Here is a 20249-nt window from a genome sequence, read left to right as displayed (position 1 = left end):
ACTTTTCCCTACCCCCCTGAGAAGTTCCAGCTGTTCGAGTCTGTTCTTTCTCTCTCCCTTGCTCGAAAGCCCAACTGTCTACGGTCGCTTCCCGCTCTCTTTTTCTTGACCACTTTCACTCTCATTCTCATGCCATTGCTGTGTACACAGATGGCTCTAAGTCTTCTGACGGCGTAGGATTCACAGCAATGTTTCCGGACAGCGTCGTACAAGGGCATTTACTATCTTCGGCTAGTATTTTTACTGCTGAATTGTATGCCATCCTTACAGCACTTATCTGTATTGCATCTATGCCTGTGTCATCATTTGTGGTTGTCTCAGACTCCCTTAGTGCTTTACAGGCTATACAGAAATTTGATACACCTCACCCCTTAGTCCTCCGTATCCAACTTTGGCTACGCCGCATCTTTACCAAGCGTAAAGATATTGTTTTTTGTTGGGTCCCTGGTCATGTTGACGTACAGGGCAATGAACAGGCAGACACTGCTGTGCGGTCAGCAGTACATGACCTACCAGTTTCATGTAGAGGTATTCCATTTACGGACTATTTTGCTGCAATATCTTCCCACCTTCACACCCGTTGGCAACAACGTTGGTCTACTATGCTCGGCAACAAACTTCAATCTATTAAACCGAGTATAGGTTACTGGCCGTCTTATCACCAGTGTCGAGGTTGGGAGACTACTCTCTCCCGTCTTCGCATTGGCCATACTCGTCTTACTCATGGATATCTCATGGAGAGGCGCCCTGCTCCTCTCTGTGAGAATTGCCAAGTTCCATTATCAGTCAGCCACATTCTGTTGGACTGCCCACTTTATCAACGAGCACGCAGAATTTACCTCCGTCGTCGTCTTCGCTCCGCTGCTCTCTCTTTACCTTCCCTTCTTGCTGGTGGACCCACCTTTCATCCAGACTCTCTCATTGACTTTTTGACAACAACTGACTGACTTCACAAATTCTGATACCTTCAGCCCTTTTTACTTCAATCTCTTGCTACCCTCTACCCCCGTACTATCCCCTGCCCTGCTGTTTTCTGTAACCTACTGATCATCCCTCCTCCCTTCTGCCATCCAATACCCTCGCTTCCTTCCCTACCCTGCAGCGCTGTATAGCCCTTGTGGCTTAGCGCTTCTTTTTGATTATAATAATATGTTATTTTCTATTTGCTGTCAATTTTCACTTACTGCAAGGGGTCGGGAGTCTAAATGCTGTAGAAACAAGGATCTTCCCTTTCTTTGGATCTAACCTCCTCTTGGAGATTAGGGGCTCTTGCTCCAGGGAATTGAACTTGTCGCCTTTGCCTTGGATCAAACTATTGCTTCCCATTCCGAAAGTGCTGTATGACCCCTACAGGTTTAGCACTTCCTTGATTAAAGTACATACATTAGCTTCAATGGTAGCAGAGAATTTTAATACAAGGTATTGCTCAAGGCTGGAATTTATCAAGTACCTGATAAAGTCCAGCCTTGGTCAACACATTGTATTAAAAGGTTTCTCTACCACCAGCATCTTTATTCCCACTGGTTGACTTTTACCACAGCCTATCATTACCTATGTGAAATATCAATAGAAGTTTTGACCTTGTGAAATGTCATATGTTGTGTTGATCTAACTCAGTCATATAATCAGAGTAACCACTAAACCCAGAGTTGTACATGAATACTACAAGCATATTTTGCAAGTTTAAGCTTAATTTTGTTTACTAAAAAATTATCAAAAGTGAGTTGCTGATACTGGCACTTACCACTGATGCTCTTAGGATCACAGTAATAATCATATTGTGGATTTTAGAAGTTTATTACTTATCAATAAATTTTCAGTACAATTATCATAATGGAAATAAGTGAAACTAATTTCACTGTAGATCAACATAATGTATCGCATACTGTCTAAAACACATGCTGTCACAGCCACTGTGCAGATATTTACTGAATATTACTGCAAAATCATTTGTAAATTTCCTTAAAGTTTACTTGATTTTAAATTATGTCTACAAGTAGCTGAATTACATTTTTCTTAATATTTGTTTAAAATGGCAAGTTTAAATATTCGTAAAATTAAAAGAACATTAAAGGATCAGATAAAATTTTTACAATTATCACTGTTACATTCACAATAGTGTGACATTTCAGTATTTATTGACAAAATGTAGGGACACATTAATAATATTACACAGTTGCACAAATTGGTAATGAGAAGTGCCGTATGAAATTTGATTTGTGGCAATATTGGGGTCGATTACCATCTGATAACTTCAGTAAGAGCTTTTGTTTACAGCTTGCTCATGATGCAGCAGCAGTTGTGCTGCACACATTGCAGTGAATCGGCTATTTGTGCCTGGATTATTTCTCCCTCTTTTTGTTATGCTTTAGGTAGTTTTAATTTTTCTTTTTGCTTTTCCAGTTGGAGCATTGGGATTCTCTCCTTTATAAAAATCCTTAAGAAGTTCTACTGCTTTTTCAGCTTGAATTCCCTTCTGAATTTTCATTGGATATTTGTATAATTTTGGTATATTTACAACGGAACCACAACCACCAAAGCGATCATTGGAGCAACCATACGTTATGTCAGAGACATGTAACTGGCCGAGAGCATCGGCACACATGCCACATGGCTCCACAGTGACAAAAATGCTTATCTTGGGAAATACTATTCTGTGGTCTAACAATTTACTTTTACACCACATTAGCACCTGATCAATACAGTTCATTTCTGCATGTCTAGTGGCATTATGGGTCTCATTAACTGTGTTTCTACCTCGGGCTATAATTTCACCATTGAAAACAAACACACAACCCACTGGTACTTCTCCAGAAGATAATGCCACTTGTGCTTGACTAAAAGCTTCTGACATCCATTGGTCTTTCTGTTGATCTGTCATCTTGAAGGTAGAGTAACACTTAGCTATACCCTTGTGGGTTTAGCATTTGGTTATGATTGTAATAATAATAATAGTTGTTATAAGAGGCTAAAACTACAAGACCATGTCTTCACTAGTTAACTACAGCCTACATTATATTTGTACTAATTTTTTTTATCTACCCTAAAGGATTAGATTGAAAATAATGTATAATATTATTGTCTGTTAGCTGTTTAATAGCAATGTCTCTCCAACCTTTATTAGCAGCTGGATTAACTGGGCTGGGATGCATCAGAGTACAAACCTGCAAACATAAAAAAAATTAATAAATCAGTAATAATTACTGTATTGTGATGTCCGTGCTCTTCTGGAATGACAGAAAAAATGCATTTCCTTTAGATCTGCCTATCACGGTGGAAAATGTCTGTGATAAAATTATTTTTGGGTGACTGAACGATGGTGATTTTTTTGGTCATCCTTGGCGGGAGATGAATATACGTTAAAAAATAGCAAAAGTATTTGGATCGTATGAAATGCCACTCTGCAAGGAATCCTACAACATTTAGAGACTATACTCATGGCTTTCCATCATGATAAATAATAATACAGTAAAGAATCCTTTATCTGAAATCCTAAAATCCAAAAACCTTCAAAATCTGAAAGTTTTTTGTGTTGATATGATGTGCCACAAATGGATCATTCCGCATAAGACGTGGTGGAGGCTTGATCCTCCATCTGTTGAGCTGAGACAGACAAGCCTCATATTTGTACTAACGCCAGTTTGTTGTCATCAGCAATTACTGTATTTTAGTGTCGATGACTCTACTTTTTTCCCAATATAAGTCTCAAAAATTTACCTGGCATTTTGGATGCCGAAGGTTACATTGCTCACTGGCTTCAACCTAAGCCTAGAGAAATCTTTTGATACTAGACAGTAATCTAAGCTCTTGTTTATGACCCAATAATGAATTGTGTAAACTATTTTGTACATACATAATCAAATTATTATTATTTTAATCAAGGGGAAGCGCTAAACCCGTAAGATTTTACAGCGCCTGAAGGGGGATGTGAAAGGTATTCAGGTTTAATTCAGGGAACTGGAGAACAGATCCAATTCCCTAGATCAAGAGCCCCTCACCAGCATCAAGGAACCTTTTCTTGAGGGGTACATAATAAAAAATAATTGTAAAAATTCATTGGAGCTTAGTACCGATAGGCAAAGGTAAACCAGGTGGAGTTGGATGAACTGAGAGTAGTATCAGTAGGCTAATTTGCCTGTTTACCATGAAACCACCCAGTAATAATACTTTTATTCGCCTCAAACAATCTTGATATTAATCCATGCCACTATACTATGGCCTTGAGCTCAGGGTCTGTGCTGTAGTACTATGGCTTTGAGCTCAGGGTCCATGTCATAGTACTGTACTATGTGATGAATTCAGCTCACTCAGATAAACTGTGAGCAGTAAATTTTGGCCTAGATATGAGAGAATGGGTGTGTGGTGAGCGTGCACCATGTCAGAAAAATCCTGCCCCATGCAGTGCACAATATAAAAAAAAATGACCGTGTGTATGGTTTAATACAGCAACTTTGCAGTGTATTTTTGGATGTATTTTCTCAATTTCTTGGTATTATTTTACAGAATGTAAAATATGTTACTGAAATAGAGATGATTTTGATTGGTTTGAGGACTGGAAGTAGCTTGAAATGAGATAAAAAATAAAAGCAGAAATTTAAAATTTTTGTCAATATTCCTGAGGACACTAAGCATGTCACTCGTCTAATACATGTCCAATTAAACTGCAAGTTTTTAAAGATTGCAATATCAAGTAATGCTCCTTAGCACTGCATGAACAAATATTAGAGCAAAATACCCTATATAGACTAAATATTTGTCCAAGCAAAACTATCTATAGGGTAGCGAGTCTGTTAGGGGTAATGTTTTACTATAAAAGTTTCAAATTTATAGAAAAACACAAAAGCATACATATTGTTCACAACAGAGAGAGAGGAGGCAAGTGGTGATTACTGTGGTGGGTCACTTCTTCAGAATGAGCTCAAGGGTGCTAACAATTTTAAACTTTTGGTTGGCTGCCACTTCTAAACATCTCGTTGTTTTAGTTGGTTGCTTTACAAAGCCTGCTGATTTGCCCAAATCCAAGGGTTGATAAATCAGAATTATCCTTGTCACTCCATGGACTGGGATGAGTAATGATCACTAAAAATCTGATAAACTGGGTACAGATTTTTGGAAGCAGTATCCATTCAATGTTCAACAGCAAGAGCAGGACAATGGATTTTATCTACTTGTGCTGGCAAAGATTGACTTATGATAGTAACCCTGTACCTCCTTTTTCCTGAACAAATGACACCCAAAACTGTAATCTCCATTACCCTTTGGACATGAGTTTTATTTTTTTCCATGAGTATCTGAAGACTAGAGAAAGCTTACACAAATAACCCGCACATAGAAGACAAACTTATGATGACATTTCGGTCTGACCTGGACTATTAACTAGTCACACCAGACTGAAACATTGTCATTAGTTTCAATCTCCTATATGCAGGTTATTTGTGTACTCTTCCAGTCACAATATTGTGCCTTTTAAATTCTTTGGACAAAACTTGTGTGGTACAATAGAGTAAAAGATTATTTCGTAAAATATATTATCTACCCTTTTTTTAAATTTGTTTTCATAATTTATGTAAAAATGAAACACTTGCATGATGTTAAATTTTTTCAAATTTAAAACACATACTTGGACACTTTCCATTCCAGCCTTAAGTAATGCTGCCCGTGCTCGGTCTGTAGCATAGTTTCCCACACCAACGATGTGCTCCACCCCAAGAAGTTTTATTGTCTTCACTAATGCGTCATCACAGATTCCTTCAAGTCTGGCTCGTTCCTTCACCTGTTATGCAAGAATATTATTTGTAGTGAAATTACTGCTTAACAGATATGGTTCATTCTCAACTGTTTTATCTTCACTAAAGCTCACTAAATCTGTAGATAACATGGTGACAGTTAAAAACAATAAAATATTTTGGAATAACCTAGCGTGTTATATAGTGCTACTGTGTTTATAAGTTACTCAAATTCTAGCCAGCTGTGTGCATTGTACTATGATAGTACAATTATTATTATAATCAAAAAGAAGCGCTAAGCCACAAGGGCTATACAGCTATGATAGTACAAAATTACATATCTTGTTCCAGTTGACAAAAGTATGCACATGTCTAATTCTTCATCTTGTTGGTATTGTATACCATGTATGTACAAACACATGATATAATCTTCAATGAAAGCTAACCTTCAGTTCAGGTGGGGTGACATTTTTTGCAGAATCCTTAAGAAAGAAGAGCGGACAATAGTTATGAAGAAATACACAAGAAAATAGTACTTGGGGAGTGCCGCTGAGCTCTTTCAGTAGTGCCCACATACGATCACCACTCACCTGTACAAAATAGGTTTCCTATAAATTAGTACTTTCTAAAAAATATATACAATTTTCCATGTAATTACTGTACTCCATTTAATAATGCATAACAGATATCAAAAGTTAATTATCAATATGGTACAAACTAATAGGGTAGAATTATTTAGCAGGGTATAGGCAAGACATTTAAAGTTAAGGAATCAACCAGTAGTCTTTATGCTATGAGAAAGAAGGGAAAGCTGTAACTTATATGAAAAAAAACTAAAGTACACATTGCAGTAATTCATAGACTTCAAAATCCTACCTTGATACTGTTGAAGGGTTCCCTAGGGGTTTAGTGCTTCCCCTATAAATATAATAATGTGGTACAGTAAGAAGCTTCTGAAAGTCACATAAACAGGTATGTCAACACACTAGCTACATTACAGTAATGAATGAATTTAAAAAACTGTTAGCTGCACAAGTAAATCAATTAACCACTGCCTCACTTCCTTGATGCCAGTGAGGAACTTCCTTCGAGGTCCAAGGAAGTGGGCCTATCTTCCTATTCCTTGGATCAAACATGATTGCCTCCCATTCCATATGCTCTGTGTGACCCCTATGGGTATTAAATTTGTTAGTACAGTACCTGGGTTCACTCTCTCCTGTCAATATAAGCCCCATCCTACCTTAACTTAAAGTTATGTATGGATTCTGCCTCTATCACTTTGCTATCTAGGTCATTTCACTTGTTGACCACTCTATGACAACTGAAGTATTTCCTAGCATCCCTGTGACTCATCTGTGTGTTTAAACTTTCAGCTCTGCCTTCATGTACCTGGGCCCCACCCATCAAACAGATTCTTCCTGGCCACCTTGTCAATTCCTCTCAGTATTTTGCATGTTGTAATCATGTGTGTCAGTGATCTTTCTATTATGAGCTTAACTCGTGGGATTATCCTGGTGGAATGATGCACCAGGTAGAGAGGAGACATTATATAAGTATGTACAGTAATAATATGGTTAATACACAAATAACCCACACATAGAAGAAAGAAATGTATGATGATGTTTCAGTCTGACTTGGACCATTAACTAGTTAAATCTTCTCACATCATACCTCACTTCTTGTACATTCCAGTCCAGTAACTGGTCGTTTAGGGTGTTCCTTCTGAGGCTTTGAAACATTTCCTTTTACACCCAACCAATCTTTTGCATAACCTACATGTCCAAAAGGTACCTGAAAGCAGTTGAGCATTTAAGATTTACTTTAATTTTAAAGGAATTATTTTAGACTATACAGTATTCCAAGTAAATACAATTTAAATTATGCACTATCTATGTTTCTATTCCAAACACTTCCAAATGCAAAAGTAAGTAATCTATTAATTTCATATATTTCTCTATAAAAATATAGTTCTGCTATACACAACTGGATAAAAGGCAAAGAAAATTACATGATTACCTAGCCTTTGTACACTTTTAAATATTCCAAAGTAAGTCATAATGGTAAACTCAATACACAAGGTATTTTATGCTATCAGATATCTAATAAGTAAACAAAAATTCTTTAATATTGCACTGTACTTCAAGAAAATCAGAATGTAATAAGTGATGACATCTTTGGGTGTTGAGGCAAATTGAGGACATAATGAGAGTAACCGAGAATAAGGGGAGTTGTGTAGTTACCATGAACACAACACATAGTGACAGCAAAAGCTTGAAAAAAAAAGTCTGAAAATTCAGTAACTCAAAATGAGAGGTGCTGGTGCATTAGTGTGTCAGAAGAAAGCATGCTGAAAACAGCTCCATTGTGATATGCTTTTGTTGCCAAGTAAAACTCAAGTGATCAACCACAGTACTTTTATCAGTTCATTTACACAATAGACAGAACATAAGAATCACTATAGACTATAAGATATTAAATTTTACTTCCATCAACTAATACTAGAGTAACTAACCCCAGTTTGCCCCATGCCCCATGGTCCAGGATTCATTCCCAGCATTAGCACTTTCTTTTCTCCATTACCATACTTTGTGACAAAATCTGAATGTATTTCTCGTGCATAGTCCACAGGGTTATAAATGTAACATATTCCTTGTCCATAGTCTAATTTCAAGAGTTCTTCACACTGGTTTTCCTCGATATTTAGCAACTGTTGGGCAACTGAAATATTAGCTACTGGCTTCACTGTAGTAGAATTTTTAATATCAAGATGACTAGCTTTGTTTCCACCAGCAGACTGTAAATTACTTTCTTCAGTTGTCTCTTCATTATTAGTTTTCAGTTTCTTAATTTTGGGTCCCATCCTGCTGTCTTGATTCTTCCTAAAAAGATCCACAAAACTATACAATACTGTATGTGAAAACTTAAAATGAACCTTAGGCATGCAAAATATACTTAAAAATACTAATTTCAGTACTCATTAGTTTGTTAAGGCAACTAATTATGAAGAGGAAATAAAAAAAAGATTTATTTTCCTGCATGTGTAAATAAGGTCTCACTGGTACACTTACTACTTGAAGCAGAATATACAAGGAAGCTATTTCACGAGTTTTTTCCATAGTATTTTGACAGTTGTGCTATAAGAGGCCTCTAACCCGTAATTGTAATGTTAACACAGTATACTTGAAGCAGACTAAAAAATGGTGCCACTTATGGGCCAGCAATTCTTTAATTTTGATTATGGCAATTTTAAGTGATAACAATTATTATTATATTTATGGGAAAATGCTTAAAATGTAAAATTAATATTTGGTGCCCCGTAGATCGATTGATAGCACACTCAGCTCACACACTGAGGTCCATGGTTTGATCCCCAGTACGGATGGAAACATTAGGACGTATTTCCTTAAGATACCTGCTGTCCATATTCACCTAGCAGTAAAATAGGTACCTGGGTGTTAGTGGGCTGGTGTGGGTCGCATCCTGGGACAATTATTATTATTATAATAAAAAAGAAGCGCTAAACCACAAAGGCTATACAGCGCTATCCTGGGACAAAGTCGACTTAATTTACGGAAAATGTTCAGCATAACAAGCGGCTTTGTATATAGTAGTATGTCATTGATGTCACCTATGGTCTGTATACCTTGTACATGTACTTGTAGTAAATAAGCATTATTATATTATTATTATTATTTGCACAATGCCTGGGAAAATGAAGGGGTCTGAGATAACTTAGTTTGATCCAAGGAAGGGGAGGGTGTCTTCAATTCCTTGGATCAAGAAATCTTCAACATCAAAGCTGGGAAGTTGAAGGATTAATATAAAACTTATTTTATGTCCTTAATAGAAAAATACTGTATTTAGATACGTATATTAATGCTAATTAATGTGAAGAAATAATATGTCAGTAGTATATTGTAGTGTATAATATAATTTTATTATTATTCTATACATAAAAAGATTTTCTATTTATTTAATATGTATGTAAGGTATACAATGTATATGTATTAATATATGTATCTGATGTGCAAAAAAACACATGTATGTATGCATGTACACACACTTTTATACAGTATTATAATACCTTCAGGTGTATACTCAAACACTTCTTGCGTATACTTTTCTATTTTAATAATAATAATAATATTAATTAATCAAAATACTCAAGTGATGTTGTTATCCTGTGTTATTGTTGAGCTTGTTAAGGGTAACTAAAACTTAAGTTCTGATCCCGGAAATTTTGTTCCCAGGATCAGATGGTCAGAAATTTTAAAGGAAACAAAGTTTCCTCCGGGAATAGAAACGAGAACAATAAATTGTGCACAATTAGGTCAGGTGAACACCCTTGAAACTCGGCAGAGCCAGAAAACCTGACTCACACTTGAATCAACAACAATTTTCCTTGGGCGTCCAGGCCAAGTGGTCATCAGCGCTGAATAATAATAATAATAATAATAATAATAATAATAATTATAATAATAATAATAATAATAATAATAATAATAATAATAATAATAATAATAAAATAATAATAATACTAATAATATAAATTAGGTCAGTTTTGTCCCAGGATGCGACCCACACCAGTCCACTAACACCCAGGTACCCATTTTATACTGATGGGTGAACATAGACAATAGGTGTAAAGAAACACGCCCAATGTTTCTACCCTCGCTGCGAATCGAACCCGGACGACGCCGTATGAAGCGAAAACTTTAGCCACCAGGCAACGTGGAAAAAAACAGCGAAAATTTCATTATTATTAAATCTCATGATCCAAAAGAGTTTAGCACTCAAAGGGAATATAATAATAACCATAATAATAAATAAGGGCCCCAATGGAAATAAATGTCATTGATGTCAACAAGGACTAAGCCTTGTACATGTAGTAAATACTATTATGTTATAAGCCACTTTGACTTTTTTGGGTCATCCCAGGTAATCTACACATACGCTGCTATGTATGATAATATATGTAACTGTATCATGTGCTAGAATCAGCTAGATGTACCAACATTGGGTATATATATATATATATATATATATATATATATATATATATATATATATATATATATATATATATATATATATATATATATATATATATATATATATATATATATATATGTCGTGCCGAATAGGCAGAACTTGCGATCTTGGCTTAAATAGCAACGTTCATCTTGCCATATAGGACAAGTGAAAATTTGTGTATGCAATAATTTCGCCAAAATCATTCTGAACCTAACGAAAAAAATATATTTCACTGAGTTTGTTTAGTATTAAATTATTATAAACAAAACTAAAATATATTTAGTTGGGTTAGGCTAAAATAAATTGCGCTTGTTAAAATAAGGTTAGGTAAGTTTTCAAAGATTCTTTTGGTGCAAAATTAAAATTTTTTACATTAACATTAATGAAAAAAGTATATCTTTAAACGTATAAGAGAAAATTTCAGAAAGGACTTAATTTTAAATGAGTTCTTGCTAATTGACCAGTTTTACATATTCGGCACGACATATATATATATATATATATATATATATATATATATATATATATATATATATATATATATATATATATATATATATATATATATATATATATATATATATATATATATATATATATATATATATATATATATATATATATATATATATATATATATATATATATATATATATATATATATATATATATATATATATATATATATATATATGCTATGTATGTATGCTATGTATGTATGCTAGAAGTAGCAACGTGAGCTACATACAGTAACATTTACTGGATGTAGTGTGCTAGTTGCATCAGCGATTGCTAGTTGTAGCAATCTTTGCTAGATGTAGCAACTCTTCTGTCAATGTTTGTAAACAAACCATACCCCCGGCCGGGATTGAACCCGCGGTCATAGTCTCAAAACTCCAGCCCGTCGCGTTAGCCACTAGACCAGCTAGCCACAATAAGATTCATCCAACTAGGTATATTTCTACACCATAGGAAAGTTAGCACAGGCACCTCTGTGACCACAAATGCAAGTTTTTACAGACGAATCTCCAGCTAGCGTGGCCGTGACGAACTCTAGCTCAAGTCCCTTCACTGCCGTCAACATGACTCAAGAAATCGTAATGACACGATTGCAAATAAACCATACCCCCGGCCGGGATTGAACCCGCGGTCATAGAGTCTCAAAACTCCAGCCCGTCGCGTTAGCCACTAGACCAGCTAGCCACAATAAGATTCATCCAACTAGGTATATTTCTACACCATAGGAAAGTTAGCACAGGCACCTCTGTGACCACAAATGCAATCGTGTCATTACGATTTCTTGAGTCATTTTGTAAACAAACTTAAGCTTTGGAATGTTATACGGCTTTACAGAGAAGCCGGTCACCGGCCTCGTTATTGTGTGGTGTCTAGCCATGACCAGCTCTTGGCTGGGGAGATCCACTTCAATTCTTCCTTCGTTTTCTTTCACATCTCAGTTATGGCAGTGATTCCTCTCCAGACACATGAATACAGGACTCAGTACGAAGGAAGCTACAATGGCTCTTAATAACCAATCATCATCATCATTATTCAGGGTCATTATACAGGAGTCTGGCAAAGAAAATAATCATAAGGATTATTATTACATTATTACTACAATGCTCTACATATTAAGGAGCTTTATGTACACCTAAATATCATTCACCTTGGTACAAACATTGTATCGTGCTGAAATAGTGTTATTATAAGCGCTAAACCCACAAGGGTCATACAACACTGCCCCTCAAGGAAGGTTCCTTGATGTTGGTGAGGGGCTCTTGATTTAGGGAATTGGATCTGTGCTCCAGTTCCCCGAATTAAGCCTGAATGGCTTCCACAACCAACCCCCAGGTGCTGTATAATCCTCCGGGTTTAGCGCTTCCCCCTTGATTATAATAATAATAATAACATACAACACTGCGAAGGATGAGGCAATAAGGTGTTCAGTCTATGAAATAATTGGATATGGTTATGGCCCTAACAGTGTCAGGAAGATCACACAATGTTCACACTGACAATACTAGTTACTAACTTGTCTGTTATTGTCTCTCTACCACTTGTGTCTGGCCATGGCACTGGAAATTATCCACTACTGCATCCATGTCTATCATCCATATTTCTTTCAGATGTTTTAAGCAATGATTTCTTCACTGTTGCAAGAGGTTTCTGCAAGTCTCCTGTTGCAGCTACGAAGTTCATCACTAAATGTGCTGATATTCCTTCATTTAATTTTTATCATAAATATTATAAACCATTAAATGGCAGTCTGTACATAAAGAAAGAGAAAATGGATATTAAACCCATAGAAAGTACAAATGAGCATGAAAAGGATGATAATCATCCATCTCTTTATAAGGATGTAGCACAAGGAGATTGGAAATTTAGTTCCATTGAATTTTTAGCCTTTCCACTTGATGCTGTGTCTGAAAACTATGTCAGGAGGAATGTGCCAAATGCAATATTTTCAGTTGTAGACCCAACACCACTTAGGGGGCAGACAGTGTTAGCAGGAATATCACCAGCAGCCCTAGAACTCATTGACTTGCACCCAGATGTTGCTTCGTCTTCTTTATTTCATGATTTTGTATCTGGAGCTTGGCAGCATCCATCATCAACTCCCATGGCTCATCGCTATGGTGGTTATCAGTTTGGGTGGTGGGCAGAGCAGCTCGGGGATGGCAGAGCTCACCTTCTTGGGCATTACACGAATAGGTTGGTGGGGTTGACATTTCATACAGATGTAACTTTTGTTGTAACTTAGAAGATGCATATAATTTTTCTACATTTCTTTGCAATATTATTTACAGAAGCTTTTAGCTCTCTGCAGAAAATTTTGTCCTATAGTACTGTAAAGTAATCCATCTATTGTACAGTATAATATTAAAGCTTTTTCCATGTGTAAAAGTATGTGAATTCATTCTCAGATGTCATGTACTATCTCAAAATTATCTTTTTAATTTGCCATAAATATCATTTCAGCATACTCCACCACTTTTCAAAGCATACTCCACTGCTTTTCAAGTCTTAACTTGCTTAATATACAAAACATCCACACATATTATTGTGCCTACTACATACACAGAACACTATACTCAAACAGAAACCCTCCTCTCAGACTCCTCCTGGATAACTATAGCAGAAAATACAGCCTTAATACAAGACACAAATCACTCTCAATATTCCACAAGCCCATCTCTCCCTATGCAAAAATGCTATGCACGTAAAGGGCCCGAAGATCTGGAATTCATTGCGAGAATACACTAAAGGACCCCTGCCTGCAAATAAATTTAAGGCCCTACTTAGAAATCACCTTATCACCTAAGTCGGTACCTGACCAGCCGGGCTGTGGCTCGTACGTTGGATTGCGTGCAGCCAGCAGTAACAGCCTGGTTGATCAGGCTCTGATCCACCAGGAGGCCTAGTCACAGACCGGGCCGCGGGGGCGTTGATCCCCGGAACTCTCTCCAGGTAAACTCCAGGTATCACCCAAAATTAACCAAACATTTTACTTAATACCTACTAGTTACTGAAGTTTCTAAATAATTTAAGACTACTCAACTATTTGATAATCTACTTCGAACTTAAAATTGTTTCAGTTGCATTACTGCATATTGCTGATGATTGCTCAACCATTTACTCATTACTACAAACTTATAAGTGTTTCAATCTAACAAAAAAGAAGGCACAATATCGTGACTGGAACGATACACAAATAACCCGCACATAGAAGAGAGGAGCTTACGACGACATTTCGGTCCAACTTGGACCATTTACAAAGTCGGTCCAAGTCGGACCAAAACATCGTTGTAAGCTCCTCTCTTCTATGTGCGCTTTTTTTGTGTTTCAATCTCATTGTTTAAAATGTACTAAATTGTAATACTTACTTCACATTGTAAATTGTTTTAACTTGTTCTCAATTGTAATCCTGTACTTTTATAAACTATATCAAAACTGTAATTATTCTATACTGATCTGCACTACTAGACTTATTACAGCCATACAGCTATCTAATAGAATGCTCAATTCTTTTGTACTCATTGTAACTCATCTAATGACCATATGAACTGTTATTCCCTTATTCATCTTATGTTAATTTCAAGTTTGCCCGAAATGCTCTGCATACAAAGGGGCATGCAAACCCAACTGTTGTATTCCTTTGTACAACAATGAATCATGTCAAAATAAACATTATTATTATTATTAATATTGCTAATATTCTTGAAGCTATCAGGGAGTGATTGTTTATTTACATTACAGAAAAGGAGAATGGTGGGAGCTGCAGTTAAAAGGTTCTGGCAAGACACCATACTCTCGTAATGGAGATGGCCGAGCAGTTATACGGTCATCGGTTAGGGAATTTTTAGCTGCTGAAGCTATGGATGCACTAGGTAATAAACAACGGCTTTTACTTAAACTTAATCTCTGTTAGGATATACCAATAAGAGAAAACTTACAGTATTGAAAAAGTGATGACATTTGCCATACTTTTGTAAAGTTCACCTACATTGCATGATGCAGTATTTACAGAAAACTACAATAGCTCATGATATAACAATACAGTAGAACACTCAATTTCTATATTAGATTTGCAAGGTATAGTATAAAAGGATTTATGATTAAAGTGCGAAGTTGATACTCATAACCACAAGTTTCATGGTACATAATATAGAAGTTTGTAAAGAGAATTACAAAGAATAAGAAAGATTAATTTAAAGTCGAAATGGCATAAGAATACTAAAAGTGCATAAATGATACATTGAAAAATAAACTAGTATTATAGTTTATTTTTAGGCTAAATAAAAGTTAAGTGGAAAATGATCTAGTACAGGTATTATTATTATTATTATTATTATTATTATTATTACAATCATAACTAAGTGATAAACCAACAAGGGCCCCTAGTACAGGTAATGTCATTTTACTAGAAGTGAGCAAAATTAATAAATTATGGAGGGTTTTATATGTTTTAAGCCATGGAAATTTTCATTTGATTGTTGCATGCATTTAAATTTTCATTGAGAATACTACATAGACTGTTATTAATTTCAGAAAATTGTTTTAGAAAAAATTTACTAAATTTATGTAGTTTTCTCTTGTTATGTTTCTTGTAGTACTGAATATGAGTTATATAGGTAGGGATGAATTTAGGATAGTAGTGTGGAAAAGTGTTGCAGAAATATTGCATTTTAAGAGATTAAAGCTTACAGGATTAATTTACATCGTCTTCAAGTCTCTTCTGCTTCTATCAACTTTTCTGTACTCGACTGAAGAAGCCTACTGTGTAGGCGAAACGTTTCGAAATAAAGATACCTAACTGTTGCATATGTGTCTTACCTAACAACAGGAATAATTTAGTAAGCTTTCATCTAGACGTGCGTAATTTTGTATGAGTTATACATAATTTAACTTAGGGTAACCTAATAAACTCAGATATTGTGCCCTACTTCCTTGAGATTCTAGAATGGGTGAAAATTTCAACTGCAGTACTAAATGTGTATATATGTACAGTACTACTATATTAATAAATTTTATTGAGGAACATTGACTTATTCTTCAAAAGATTAGTTTCAATATTTATTAATGTATCACTGTGATTACAATAATTCTTCCATTGATTTAGGATTCCGTACATCAAGATGTGCATCATTGGTGGTAGGAGATGAGCTAGCAATAAGAGACCAATTTTATGATGGTAAAATGAAAATGGAGAAAACTGCAGTTGTGCTTCGGCTGGCTCTAACTTGGTTTAGGTAACTACTATTTAAAACATTTCATAGCATTACTGTAAGTAGAAAAACAGCATCTCCCACACTGAAAGTTCCTTCAGTACCTTATTGTCTTTTTTGTAAGGAGGATTGATTTTAAAGCACTAAAAAAAGTGATTTATGCATATGCTGTAATGTACACTTGCAACAGAATAAAGTGATGAATTCAAAAAGTATTTACTTGATAAAGTGATACATAAAGTAGTGATTTTAGAGCATACATAAAAGCACAGCGGACCGCCGCCTTACGAACGCATCGCATTACATTAAATCCGCCATATGAAGCGTTTGAACGCAAAAATTTTGCCTCGCCTCACGATAAAAAACTCGCCTTATGTGATTCGTCCGGGACACGTCCCACATGTGGCCTCAGCACCAGTGTTTACAAGCCAGCCAGTGCGGTCGCATCTACGCATACATTCGGTACATTTCACATTATCCCAGTGTTTTTAGTGCTTGTAACTGCAAAATAAGTCACCATGGACCCCAAGAAAGCTTCTGATGCCATCCCTGTGGTAAAAAGGGTGAGAATTAGTATGGAATTGAAAAAAGAGATTAAGGAAATGTGTGCCAAGTAGGTTGAACTGCAAACCTTTACGGATGAAAATCACCCTGACACAGCTACTGCAAGCCGTGTTGGCAACCTGTACAATGACAGTGTTATGGCCCATTTTAGGAAAGTCTTAAAGGATCTGGAGGTACAGAGCTCTATGGACAGATTTGTTGTGTGACAGAGGTCCAGTGACTCTCAAGCTGGTCCTAGTGGCATTAAAAGGGAAGTAACCCCAGAAAAGGGCTTGCTACCTCAAGTCCTAATGGAAGGGATTACCCTTCTAAACAGTAACTTCCACACACTCTCCTCCTCCCTTCCCATCAATCATCACCAGATTTTCAATAAAGGTAAGTGTCATGTATTCTATTCTTAGTAGAGTAGTAATTGTGCATGTCTTCTTCAGTTTGTGTGTATTAAAATTAATATTTCATGTGGTAAAATTTTTTTTTTTTCATACTTTGGGGTGTCAGGAACGGATTAATTTGATTTTCATTATTCCTTATGGGGAAAATTAATTTGGCTAACAATAATGTCGGCTTATGATGAGCTCTCAGGAACAGATTAATATCGTAAGGCGCAGGTCCACTGTACATGTAAGAGAGGTCATAAATTTACATGACATTAAAATATATTTCAGACTATTTTTTAATTTATTTTTTAAATCTCTCTCTTAATATGAACCTTCTTTGGTTCACTCTACAGTAAGTACTGTATGGTGACACTTATTCATAATTAAAAATATAGGCTGTTTTTGGTGCCTCCACAAATTAGATAAATTTTGTTTATGTACTGTACATCTTGTCTGTATAAAAATCAGGGTTAATGCACTGAGTAGTATTTGATAAGTTTGTAAAACTGATGACCTTCCAAACATCAGATTGGGTTTATTAATTATTAATTACAGCCTCTCCTCACTTAATGGCGGAGCTTTGTTGCTAGGACTACGTCGTTAAACAAATTCGTCACTAAGCGAGGAGCATACTATAATGGTAGTGGGTTTGTGTCAACCATCTTTGATATTGTTTTAAGCCTGCCCATAATGCTCTGCATACAAGGGGCTTTGGCATGTTGCACTGTAATAACTGTATTCCTTTGTACTTCACTGTATCATGTTCGAATGAATAAATAAATAAATAAATAAATTGTTTTAATGTCACCTTTGCACCATTTATAACATTTCTGGTATATTTTTAAATGTTTATACAGTAGTGTACTGTATACTGAAATAAACAGAATAGAGGAAATTAGCTCTAATATACATTATTTAGGTATAAACACTGGTCAGAGAGCCCATTGTAACTCCGAGGCATCGGTAAACGAGTACGTCGCTAAGTGAGGAGAGGCTGTATTATAATTATTAAAGGTAATTCTCTGTGTGCCACTTAAGTCATTACCACAGAGCTCAAGTTTAGTACATAATGCTGTATTAAGAAGAATTTTTTTTTTTTTGCAGCTATTTCAAAATGCTCTTCCATTACATTTGTAAAAATTTATTGGAGAATTATATCTACTATGTATACCAATATATTACACTGTATATATTTTGTAGTTTTGTATTTACACTATATATAGAGCCGGACTTGAGTACTGGAAATGGGAAGTACAATGTTGCCTGCACTTTAAAGGAGAGGTTTGGGATATTGGCAGTTTGGAGGGATATGTTGTATATCTTTATACGTACATGTATATACTTCTAAATTGTTGTGTTCTGAGCACCTCTGTAAAAACAGTGATTGTGTGTGACTGAGGTGGAAGTGTTGAATGATGATGAAAGTATTTTCTTTTTGGGGATTTTCTTTCTTTTTGGGTCACCCTGCCTCGGTGGGAGACGGCCGACTTGTTAAAAAAAAAATAAAATAAAAAAACAGTATTTTTCATTAAGTTGCCTATTTTTTTCAGGTTTGGCTCACTGGAAATACTTTCAAAAAGAAATGAAGTTGAGTCACTAAAATTCTTAGTTGACCATATCATCAGAAAGCACTTCAAAACAGTACTTATTACAGATCCAGATAGATATTTAAGTATGTTTTCTGCAGTGGTTGAAGACACAGCAGAGATGATTGCTCAGTGGCAGAGTGTTGGCTTTACCCATGGTGTGATGAACACTGACAATATGAGTATAATGTCAATTACTATTGACTATGGACCTTTTGGGTTTATGGACATGTATGACCCTAATTTTATTCCAAATTCTTCCGATGATGAAGGATTGTACAGCTACCAGAACCAACCTCAAATTGGATTTAATAATCTAGAGAGATTAGGTAATGCTCTTCTACAGCTTCTCACTCAAGAACAAACACATCAGGTGAAAATCATCCTTAATGGTTATGATTCTAAATTCAAAATGGCATATTTAAGTTTATTTTCCAAAAAATTAGGACTTCAGACTTTTAAACAAAAGGATGAGCAGCTTATTAATAACCTTCTAAATATGATGATGGTTAATAAAGCAGATTTTACAATGACTTTTTGGGAGCTGGGACATGTATCCCTGAAGGAAATAGAAGCAAAGAAGTTGCCACAGGATTTTTGGGCTTTGAATAAAATTATTACAGATGATAAGTTTCAAAAATTTTTGGACATGTACAAAATAAGATTGCGAGAAGAAGAATCGACTGACGATATTCGGCAGGGGATAATGGCCTTAACCAATCCAAAGTATGTCTTACGGAACTGGATTGCTCACCAAATAATAGAGGAAGTTGAACAAGGTAATTTTTGTTCCTTTAATGAATTTTTCAGGGTGTTAAGAAATCCTTTTCAAAGACAAGATGAAGCAGAAAAGAAAGGCTATGCAAATGCCCCTCCTGACTGGTCTAGGAAGTTAAGAGTGAGCTGTTCCAGCTAGTATATATTGTATATACAGTATTGAATGATAAGGTTATTGTATTTGAATTGTTTCTAGTACACATATGGTAACCTAAATTTTTGTATTATATTTGAAATTTTTGACCATAATTAGCAATTGGTAACTTTCATAATTATGACACTTTCCTCTAACCACAAACACACCTTGGCTTGATAGCCACTCATGAAGTTTTAGTCATCCTATGATATTAGCTAATTGGGCCTGGTCTCTGTATCATGTGTCATGTAATGTAAGCTAAATTTTTTTTTCCTCAAGCTATATTTTTTTCCTAATTTACCAAAAGTACTCAGCTGGATTTC

The 20249-nt window shown here is 35.5% G+C and overlaps 3 protein-coding genes across 6 annotated transcripts; 1 reads left to right on the top strand and 2 right to left on the bottom strand.

Moving 5' to 3' along the window:
• Positions 1-1709: 1709 nt before the first annotated feature.
• Positions 1710-2882, bottom strand: LOC128706270 (tRNA-specific adenosine deaminase 2). The gene has a single exon (XM_053801236.2). It carries the CDS (start codon positions 2879-2881, stop codon positions 2369-2371), a length of 513 nt encoding a protein of 170 aa, XP_053657211.1. The 5' UTR covers position 2882; the 3' UTR covers positions 1710-2368.
• A 141-nt stretch (positions 2883-3023) lies between these two features.
• On the bottom strand, positions 3024-10123 carry Smug (Single-strand-selective monofunctional uracil-DNA glycosylase). 4 transcript variants are annotated; one of them, XM_070098159.1, is made up of 6 exons: positions 10106-10123; positions 8239-8605; positions 7398-7517; positions 6173-6316; positions 5621-5773; positions 3024-3164 (listed from the first exon to the last, which is right to left on the bottom strand). In XM_070098159.1, the coding sequence occupies exons 2-6, from the start codon at positions 8584-8586 to the stop codon at positions 3039-3041; spliced, it is 891 nt and encodes a 296-aa protein (XP_069954260.1). In that variant the 5' UTR covers positions 8587-8605; positions 10106-10123; the 3' UTR covers positions 3024-3038. The 4 variants fall into 4 exon arrangements, with proteins under 4 accessions (XP_069954260.1, XP_069954259.1, XP_069954257.1 ...); XM_070098158.1 differs by lacking the exon at positions 10106-10123 and adding an exon at positions 10051-10093; XM_070098156.1 differs by lacking the exon at positions 10106-10123 and adding an exon at positions 9890-10034.
• A 1890-nt stretch (positions 10124-12013) lies between these two features.
• Positions 12014-20243, top strand: LOC128699447 (protein adenylyltransferase SelO). The gene is made up of 4 exons (XM_053792201.2): positions 12014-13472; positions 15018-15148; positions 16381-16510; positions 18978-20243. The coding sequence occupies exons 1-4, from the start codon at positions 12763-12765 to the stop codon at positions 19927-19929; spliced, it is 1923 nt and encodes a 640-aa protein (XP_053648176.2). The 5' UTR covers positions 12014-12762; the 3' UTR covers positions 19930-20243.
• The last annotated feature ends 6 nt before the right edge of the window (positions 20244-20249 follow it).

This window comes from Cherax quadricarinatus, chromosome 61, assembly GCF_038502225.1.
Source record: "Cherax quadricarinatus isolate ZL_2023a chromosome 61, ASM3850222v1, whole genome shotgun sequence".
Taxonomy (NCBI): domain Eukaryota; kingdom Metazoa; phylum Arthropoda; class Malacostraca; order Decapoda; family Parastacidae; genus Cherax; species Cherax quadricarinatus.
This window is presented reverse-complemented; position numbering and strand designations above follow the sequence as displayed.

Bases quoted from the DNA above. Each gene is read 5' to 3' on its own strand.
- LOC128706270 (XM_053801236.2), bottom strand. From the start codon at position 2,881: ATGACAGATCAACAGAAAGACCAATGGATGTCAGAAGCTTTTAGTCAA.
- Smug (XM_070098159.1), bottom strand. From the start codon at position 8,586: ATGGGACCCAAAATTAAGAAACTGAAAACTAATAATGAAGAGACAACT. The intron at 6,317-7,397 runs GTATGATGTGAG...TATTTTGTACAG, and splicing joins TGGAATGTACAAGAAGTGAG to GTGAGTGGTGATCGTATGTG. The intron at 5,774-6,172 runs GTTAGCTTTCAT...CTTGCATAACAG, and splicing joins TCACCCCACCTGAACTGAAG to GTGAAGGAACGAGCCAGACT.
- LOC128699447 (XM_053792201.2), top strand. From the start codon at position 12,763: ATGTTCACACTGACAATACTAGTTACTAACTTGTCTGTTATTGTCTCT. The intron at 15,149-16,380 runs GTAATAAACAAC...CCATTGATTTAG, and splicing joins TGAAGCTATGGATGCACTAG to GATTCCGTACATCAAGATGT. The intron at 16,511-18,977 runs GTAACTACTATT...TATTTTTTTCAG, and splicing joins CTGGCTCTAACTTGGTTTAG to GTTTGGCTCACTGGAAATAC.